This window comes from Anopheles gambiae, chromosome 3 (genome assembly GCF_943734735.2).
Source record: "Anopheles gambiae chromosome 3, idAnoGambNW_F1_1, whole genome shotgun sequence".
NCBI classification, from domain to species: domain Eukaryota; kingdom Metazoa; phylum Arthropoda; class Insecta; order Diptera; family Culicidae; genus Anopheles; species Anopheles gambiae.
In genome coordinates this window covers 47298254-47308002 of record NC_064602.1, presented here as the reverse complement: position 1 = coordinate 47308002, position 9749 = coordinate 47298254, and the positions used below count along the sequence as shown (strand labels likewise).

The window sequence follows — 9749 nt, the reverse complement described above, 5'->3', positions numbered from 1 at the left end:
TGATATAAGATCATCTTAATCTTCGATAAGTTATAGAAGCTCTTTTTTATCCTTCACAGTTTCTACGCCGATCGGCTAATAATTACATCCACATTGGCTGTTTAAAAGAATCGATTTAGGTGTAATAAGGGATCAAAAACCTATCATTACTCTGAAATCCTAGATTCGCCTGTAACGAAATAGGCAAGCATTATTATTGAACAAGGAACACACCAAATTAAGCACTACAGGTATTTGATTAGTATTATTGTTTATTGTCACGTTTTTTTTTCTTTTTCCTATTAGTGTAGATTCGTTTCGTGTTTTTTTTACTATTCATATTCGTAAGAGTGCCTTTCAGAATGTTTTCAGTACGGCTGCATCGAAAGAAAACGAACAACTAAATAACTAAATGGAAACGTAAAGTACGCCGTGCGAGTGTCGATCCTGCTGTACAAAACAAGGAGCGTACTTGTACGGTTAGTGCTGTGATCAGTTTTGGTGGCAGTCTTCTAAGAGAACCTGAATACATTTATACATTAGCTACTTTAGGCTGAAAGTTACTGTAAAGCATAGGGCAAACAAAGCTTTGCTAGTGAACGTCTGCTCCGAAAATGTGATTGCTGTACGTTTGTTTGTTCCTAATAAATTTGAACACTGGTTTTGGTAGTTTTACCGAGCCTTCCGGAGCAGCCAGTGGTTAGCAAGCAACAGAAATTTCGATACAAATGAACTTGGCAGTAAATTTTGTAGTTGGTGAAAGGAAGTATACTTCATACTTTTTGCCGTATCCGGTGGCCTTGCTACACATATTCCGGAAAATATGCAACCAGTTTGGTCGCTGCTCCTCACATGGTGATGCACATTGACCGGTAGCGTATGGTAGACGTACGGAGCGGTACGGCAGAAGTAAACCTTTTCGCAGCAACGGTCAAAATCGTCCATGGCAGTAAAGGGTAGTGAGTGTCGTTATAGCTTCAAAAAGGTTTCAAAAAGAGTTGGCATCACTTTTCGCAGCAGTACATTGCATTTTGTTCCAAGACGCACTAACGCTCGTTTCTTTTTGTATTACGCCCGCAGGCCAACAAACTACTATACAACACCAAGTAAGTGTTTCAGATGAACAAAACACTGGAACAAAAAGGAAAACAAATTATTATTACATATGTCACTAACATTCCGTCGTCAAATCCTCCGCCGATCGTCGTTCATTCGTTCAGTATATATGAAAAGCATACTTTAAAATATCAATAAATTACAGTTAAAACGGAACCATTGCTGCCAATACGACACGACACTCGTACGCGGGCACACTTGCCAAACACACACGTTGCGGTGCTGATGGTGTGACCCTGGTGGACAGCCCATCTGCGGAGTGCACAGGATGAGCACTTCCCTAAACGTATCTGGCAGATTATTTCGGGGAAAAGCACGCTCACCCATTGATATTTTAACCATCATATCAACATTAATAAATAAAGGACTAGGAACGATCGACGGAGGAGATGGTATGGATGCGCTGGAATGCGATCGACCATAGCTGCAAGCGTTCGTTTGTGGTGATTTGGCTGTTGAAAACATACCGTAATGCTCTCATACGCGGGACTGCTGCTAACTCTGATCTTGCGCATTCCATACTTTACAGTACGCTAGTAAGAATTTGCAACTATGCTAACTAAATGTATCTACGAAGGACACTGGTTTCGAGTTTCTACTACATTCGCAAAGATGCTTTCCGATAATTGTGTTGGGGTTCGTGTTTTCCCCTTTCTTCAAGAGAGCATCCTTGGCGCTCTTTGAGCAATTACCCTTTCTTTTGCGCTCCCCTTTGGGTTTTAATTTAATACTATTTACATATTCCTTCCTAACTTGTATCTACCCTTAGCTGGTGTGCGAGGAGCCACGAATTTCTTCCACGCTCTTCGTCAGCTATCGAATCGTTTAATTTGAGTTACTACAACTACATCTAATCTCAGATTAGTGGTCGATGTGTGCAGCACTAGTATTTTTGTCTTTAAATTAATTCTTTACATTTTGTTTCGTTTTGTTTGTCGTTTCGGTTAGTCGATTTTCGATTTGTTTGTTTATGTGTTTGTGTGTTTTGTTTCGTGATAGTTTTTTTTTTTGCGCGATTTGCTAGATCTATCCCATGAAATCATGATGCGACGGTTCCGATGGCTCATGGTGCGCAAAGAGTGGATTGGGGAATTCGGGCGGGTGGGGCAGCGGTCCAGTGATTGTTGGTCGTCGTCGATACGCCATCAGCCAGCAGGACACGGCCACTGCAACGGCCACCAAGGCCAACAGTGCAGTAATCACCAGCGCCAATATCAACCCAATCATCGATACACAAATGTCCTCCACACGCTGTGCCGCTGGTGTGACTGTTAAGATAAGAAAAGAGGAGAAAAACAAGAGAAATTTAGCGACATTCGAAAAGCCATCATGTATATGTTCACTACTTACTGTTGTTCGAGTCGTACGATCGTTCTTCGCGCTTCTCTAGCGTAAGAATCGCGTTGGACTGGATCGTAATTTCCTCCCGCAGGGTGCCTTCCATGCCGAGCGAGTCGTCCGTGGCAAGTGCCGTATCGTCAGCGGCCCGCTTGGTACGGTTGTACACCACCTCGATCGTACTCATCATATCGATGCCAAGCGCTTCACGGCGTCGACGGCGCTTACCGTACGCATTCGCGCCATGGCAGTTGACCGGTTGGCACTTGCCGAAGCAGACCCGAATGTTACACTGGAAGCGGATGTTATCGCTCGAAGGGAACTTGAACGCGTTGAAGCTCGCCAGCAGGCTGTTCGTTTCCGCGTTGTACTCCCAATCGCCAAAGATCGAGGGGTCTGTCGCACAGCCGTCCTCGTCCGTGACGATGTATTCGTTTTCGACACTTTCCTCCATCGTCTTGGCTACGCAACTGCGTGCAAATCCACCGTAGATAGCTGGGAAAAAACAGGTCGATTAGTTAGTGGTCACGCCGACAACAACAGGGACGACCCATTGTAATTTGCAAAAGCATGATAGGAAAATAGCATGACACTTACTTGCTGGCTGTACCTCCACCTGCAGTCGCAAGTTGTCGCCGATTTCAGCCGAATTGATTTCCTCGCCATTGAACGCGACTATGCGCATGGCACAGGTAGGCGGCGGCCCGGTGTTTGCGATCGTTCCGGCCGTCGTCAGCATCTGCACGTTGAAGCCTAGCGTAACGTTCTGTTCGCCCGTTTGATAGACACACTTGATGTGGTACGCCTGTGCCTTGTACGTCACCAGCTTCGGGTGCTTCTGGATGACCAAGACGAAGCTCGCGATGCCATTGACATGGATCAGCCCACAGCTGCCGAAGTGTACCTTGAAGATCTGTGTGCGCGCCGAAGAGGTGTCGCCGGCCAAGTTCACGACCCGCCGACACTCCTCGTCCTTGCTGTGGCCCTTCACGTACAGCACACCGTTGAAGTTCGATTCGGCCAGATCGATAACGACTTGCACACCGTCAGCTTGGCAGGTCACTACCATCTCGGGCTGCGGGAAGTCTGTGCGGAAGTTGGTTGTTTGATCTGTAACAGTATTCACATCGGGGATTAGGATCTAGATTCTACAGCATATCGGAGCAAAGGCGCATGTAAAGTCTGCCACTAGGCAACGGAATACTTACTGCAATGTTCCTCTGGATTGCCAGTGTATCCCGTAATGCACTGACACACTGCTTGATGGTTCGTGGCATTGCACAGCGCATTGGTACCGCAGATCTTCCGCTGGCAAGGATCATCGCACGTCTTGGACTCAAGATTACAGTACCGCCAATCGGCGCAGTGTTCGTCCCGTTCACATTCGGGCTTCTCACTGCGAATGCATTCGCCCCGGCTGGTCAACCGGTAGCCGTACTCGATTGGACAGATACAGCGACCACGCTCGTCGATGATGAGCCCTCGCTCCAGTGCACAAACGCACCGTCCCGTCTCGTCCACCTTGAGTCCATCCTCTTCGCGACACGGCTGACAGTCGTCGTACAGCGAGAGTCCGTACCCTGGCGGGCAAACACATTCCCCGTTCGAGTTACGCACGAACCCACGGTCTGTAGGACATAGCGCCACTGTATGGATGGTAAGAAAAACACCAATCATATTAATGCCTGGCCAAAGGCACTGCAAAACGCTTGAGATTACTTACTCTTGTCGCACTGTATCGCCGCATTGCCCTGGTATCCTGGCAGACATTCGCATATCATCGTGCGCACCGGCAGCGTGTCCAGCACCTTGCAGTTCGAGTTCACGCCGCACGGTTCCGTCACATTGCACGGGTTAACGCATTCGCCCTGTATGCACGCCGTCTGCGATGGACACTCACCGTCCGTCATGCAGCGATCGTCGCGCAGCACGCAACCCTGCAGCGGGTCGTTTTCGAACGGTGGCGGGCAAGCACACTCCGGCCGATGCTGGTACACCTGGCACTGCTCGTTCTGGGCGCACACTGCCTGCAGCTCGCACGGATTACCGCACTGGCCGTTGATGCACGCCTTGTCCAGCGGGCAGTCCGAATCCCGGCGGCAGCCGATCAGTTTGCATGCCACCTTCGGATTGCCCTCGTAGCCCGGCACACACTCACACACGGCACGATGGTTCACGCCGATACACTCCGCCTGCGTGCCGCAGCTTTCCATCGAGCAGGCCGGTACGCACTGTCGGTTGTAGCACGTGTGCTGCCCCGAGCAGTCGCTATCGGATCGGCACTCGATCTTGATGCACTGCGTCTCCGGATCACCGTCGTAGCCCTGGGCGCACGAGCAGACCGGTTTGTGGTCCTTCACGCGACACTCCGCGTTCGGGCCACAGTTGCACGGGTCGCGGCAGATGCTGTTGATGCAGGCCGTGTCGCTCGAGCAGTCCGAGTCGGAGATGCAGCCCGCCTTCACAACCGGCTTGCAAGTACCGCTACCGCTGCTTACGTAGCCGTCCGGACAGGTGCACAGCATTGTGCGCACCGGTGAAGATGGTACCACCTCGCAGCGGGCCGGCTGATTGCAGGGCGTTAGCGCACTGCACGGTTCCGTGCATTTGTTGTCGATGCAGGCCAGATGGCCCGGGCAGTCGGTGTCATACTGGCACTCAGGCACCACTTCCGGCCGGCAGTCGACGTACGGATTGCCTACCAGCCCAACCGGACAGCGGCAGACGACCAGATGGTTCTGTGCGCGGCATTCGGCCCGCGGCGAGCACGAGTTCTCGTAGATGCACGGATTGACGCACTGCGCGTTGCGGCACTGCTTGTCGTCCGGGCAGTCGTTGTTGCTGCGGCACTCGACCACATTGCACTGCACCAGTGGGTTGCCCCGGTAGCCGCTCAAACAGCGACATTCGGCCCGATTCGCCCGCCCGAAGCATTCCGCCCCGATACCGCACGGGTTGTGGTCGAGACACGGGTTGACGCAGTTGCCGTTCACGCACGCCTTGCTGGTTTCGCACTCCGAATCAACACGGCATCCAATCGCACGGCAGGCCACGTTGGGATTGCCCTCGTAGCCGTCCTCGCACGAGCACACCGCCCGATGGTTCTTAATCGTGCAGATCGCATTCGATCCGCAGCTGCACGGATCGCGACACTGTCGGTTGATGCAAGCCTCCTGCTCGGAGCACTCCGAATCCGTCGTACACACACCTACCGGTGTCTGCAGCACAATGCGCCTACATTCTCCAGCACTGTCTGGCACGTGCAGTGGTGGACATTCGCACACCATCGTGCGCACTGGCACCGAGTCCTGCACCGTACACAGCGCGGACGCGGCACATGGGCGCAGCTCGTCGCACGGGTTGAGGCAACGGTTTCCGATGCACGCCATGCGGCTCGGACAGTCGCCATCCACACGGCACTCCTCGCGTTCCACGGCACGCGGTCTGCAGAACGAGTACGGATTGCCCTCCGGCATCTGCTCAGGGCACTTGCACTGCGCCTGGTGGTTGCTCACGAAGCATTGCGCATTCTGGGCGCACGGTGAATTGGCACACGGATCCACGCACTGCTCCTGCTGGCAGGCGAGCGTTTTCGCGCACTCACCATCGTAGTGACATTCCACTCGGCGACACCGCTCGAAGGGATTACCCTCCAGTCCGGGCAGGCAGCGGCAGGCCGCTCGATGACGATCGCCGTAGCATTCCGCGTTCAGTGCGCAAGGATTCTGATACAGGCAGGGATCGACGCACGCACCGTTCGTGCACTGCTTGTCGTTGGTGCAATCGCTGTCCGCCTGGCACTCCAGCTTGAAGCAACCGGTTTGCGCGTTGCCCGAATATCCCGAACGGCAGCTGCACACCGGGTAGTGGTCCTTCACGAAGCAGTCCGCATTCTGGCCGCAGTTGCACGGATTGGCGCATATCTCGTTAACGCACGTTTCGCTTCGCGTACAGTCCGAGTTCGAACGACAGCGTGGTAGATCGCCGGCCGCTACATTGACATGGGGAGGGAGCAAACAAGGAAAGGAAACGGTTTTCGTTATTAAACAATTTCGCAAACAAGAATCCCCCATCGGAACAACCGGATGATACTTACGTGGTATACAGTTACCATTGCCGTCCATCGTATATCCACTTGGACAGTTGCACACCGCCTTGTGGTTGCTGGTGCGGCACAGCGCGCCCCGTCCGCAAGCATCACTTACGCACGGGTTCACGCAGCGATCGTTGAAACACGCCCGATCGTCCGAACAATCGTCATCCGCGGCACACTCTTTCGGCGATGTAACGCGCGGTTCCGGTAGACACTCGATGTGCGCATTTCCTACATAACCCGGCGAGCAGGTACACTGCGCCCGATGGTTCGCGGAAGCACACTGCGCATTGATGCCGCACGGATCGGCCTTGCACGCCTCGACGCACTGTCCGCGCAGGCAGCGGTCCGTATCGGCACAATCGCTATCCAAGCGACACTCCTCAATGACGATCGGCTTGCAGCTTCCGGACCGATCCATCAGCATGTCCGTCTGACAGGCGCAGATGATGGTGCGCAGCGGCAGCGTGTCTATTACGCTGCACTTCTGCTGGCTCGCGCACGGCGTTAGCTCCGTGCAGGGGTTTACGCATCTGTTGCGTATGCAGGCCTGCTGCGAACCGCACTCACTGTCCATGCGGCACTCCGGCTCCGGCACATCGCGCATGCACTCGACGTACGGATTGCCCCGCATTCCCGGGGCACACTCGCAGCTCGCTTGATGATTCCTGGCCACACAAGTGGCGGTACGAGCGCACGTTTCGTCGTCGCACACCGGGCGGCAGACGCGGTTCAAACGGTCGCACGCCTCGTGCTCGGCACAATCCTCGTTGTACTGACACATTCCCGTGACGCACGATACGAACGGATTGCCCTGCGTGCCCAGCGGACAAATGCACACTGCCCGGTGGCTTTGGGCTACACAGTCAGCCCCACGGCCGCACTGAGTAGCACCGTACGTGCACGGACTGATGCACTTCTCGTTGAAACATGCCTTATCGAACGGACACTCCGCGTCGATCTTACATTCCGCTGCAAATGCAAATGTCAAAGTTTTGCGAATGAGAAAGTTGTCCCTTTCATACACCTCTTTTGGCGAGAGGTTGCATACGCTCGATACTTACGCTTGTAACATTGCGTCTTTGGATCTCCACCCCATCCGATGGGACAGGTGCAGTGCGGTCGGTGATAGACGGCACGACACTCTGCGTTGCCTCCGCACGGATTGCTGCCGGCGCACGGATCCTGGCACCGTTCGTTGACGCATGCCATGCTCGATGAGCAATCGGCATCGACGACACATTCGGGCGACACAACCGGCGGCTTGTAGCAGTTCTGGAACGGATCTCCCACCGTACCGACAGGGCAGGAGCAGATGGCCTTATGGCTTTGCGCCAAGCATTCCGCGCTCGATGCGCAAGGATTGTAGTCGCTGCATACGTCCACGCAAACTCGTGCTCTGCAAGATTCGGTCGGCGCACACTCGGCGTCACTGTAGCATCCCGGCTCATCTTTCGATACTAAAATATGAGACGAAAATCCATTAGTAAAGGCACCACAAGGGTTTCCGGGTTTGAAGCACACTACGAAGCGTAAAAGTAGGGAGAGAGGAATTGAAGGGGGAACTGAACAGGCTGTCTAAATGAAAAAAGAATCTATTACAGCTATAAATAAGAAAAGGGATTAAAAATCGTTTGCAAGCTGAAAAGAAGGGTTAAAGTTTGGGAAATGGCTACGTTTCTACAGGATCAGCTACGATGAAGCAGGAAAGCCGGTATAAGGGCAACTCTCTAGAGTGCTGAAATTACCTGGCAAGCACTGTCTTTCCGCATCGCCCGCGTAACCTTCCTCGCAGACGCAGTACATGGTTCGGAGCGGCAGCGTGTCCTGCACCGTGCAAACCGCATGCTCTGCGCAGGGTTTCGTTTCCGTGCACGGGTTCTTGCACACGCCCTCGAAGCATGCCAGCTTACTCGGACAGTCTGCGTCCATCGTACATTGGGCAGGGTCACGAACCGGAACTGTTACAATGAAAGACGTATAATTAACATTTGCTACTTTACAACCACTGTAGCAACACAGCTAGACAGTTGTGGTAATGCGGAGAGATACATACTCTTTTCACACGAAAACAGCGGATCACCCGTGTATCCTGGTGGGCAGCGGCAGTTGGCCTGATGGTTGTCCACCCTGCACTGTGCGTTCGGGGCACAGTTGCACGGGTCACGGCACTGCTCATTCTGGCATGACTGGTGGTACGGGCACTCGTCGTTGCTGGTGCACTCTGGCCTGGTGCAACCGACCAAAGGATTGCCCCGATATCCATCCATGCAGTGGCAGCGGGCATTGTGATTGTAGTCCGACTTGCAGTACGCATTGCGGCCGCACTGTGTGTGACGGCACGGATCGATACAGTTCTTGTTCACGCACGCCTCCGTTGCTGGACAGTCGCTATCGCTGCGGCATCCGATCTCGTAGCAGGCTAGCTGCGCATTGCCCGTGTACCCTTCGCGGCAAGCGCAAATCGCACGATGGAACTGCACGCGACACTCGGCGTTCTGGGTGCAAAGTCCTGTGCTGACCGTGCAAGGATTCTGGCACTGTCCACCGATGCACGCCTTGTCATTGGTACACTGGCCGTCGCTAGTGCATTCCGGCTGTGGCTGCTGCGGCTCGTCGCGTTGCGGTACGCACTGCACGAACGGCGAACCAGCATGGCGAGCCGGACACGAACATACCGGCGAGTGATTGATTACACTACACAGCGCATTGATACCACATGCACCGACGCAAGGATCCTGGCACCGTTGATTGTAGCATGCTCGATTGGTGGAACAGTCGGAGTTGATGATACATTCCGGATACTGGCATTCTGCACGATCAGCAACCACGCGGCAAATACCGTTGGTACGGCAGGGCGACGGGTTACACGGATCCTTTGGCGGTGCAAGCTTGCACTCGACGAACGGATCACCGATCATGTCCCTTGGGCACGAACAGACCGGACTGTTGTTGATCGCGTGGCATTCGGCTCTGTAACCACACACGCCTGGACAGGGATCGACGCATTTTTTGTTGACGCACGTTCTATCCCTCGGACAGTCGCTGTTAATCACGCACTCGGGGTAACAGCCCCGGCCGAACGGACTTCCCTTGAACTCGGGCAAGCATTCGCAAACAGCATTACCGTTGAATACACGGCACACCGTGTTCTGGCCACAGGGCGATGGATAGCATGGGTCTGATGGCGGTGGAGTGACTGTGTGAGTGGTAAATGGGAAAT

The 9749-nt window shown here is 53.7% G+C and overlaps 1 protein-coding gene across 23 annotated transcripts in view; it reads right to left on the bottom strand.

The window, feature by feature from the left end:
• Window positions 1-233: 233 nt before the first annotated feature.
• LOC1279452 (uncharacterized) overlaps window positions 234-9749 on the bottom strand; it is a 138913-nt gene continuing 129397 nt past the window's right edge. For all 23 annotated transcript variants that reach the window (XM_061660894.1, XM_061660895.1, XM_061660896.1 and 20 more), the window contains 9 exons: window positions 8583-9725; window positions 8275-8487; window positions 7591-7986; window positions 6530-7498; window positions 4157-6424; window positions 3642-4079; window positions 3031-3543; window positions 2446-2928; window positions 234-2363 (listed from right to left, as the gene is read on the bottom strand). In XM_061660894.1, the coding sequence (XP_061516878.1) occupies window positions 2122-2363; window positions 2446-2928; window positions 3031-3543; window positions 3642-4079; window positions 4157-6424; window positions 6530-7498; window positions 7591-7986; window positions 8275-8487; window positions 8583-9725 (6665 nt within the window). In that variant the 3' untranslated portion in view covers window positions 234-2121. The remainder of the gene's footprint in view (window positions 2364-2445; window positions 2929-3030; window positions 3544-3641; window positions 4080-4156; window positions 6425-6529; window positions 7499-7590; window positions 7987-8274; window positions 8488-8582; window positions 9726-9749) is intronic.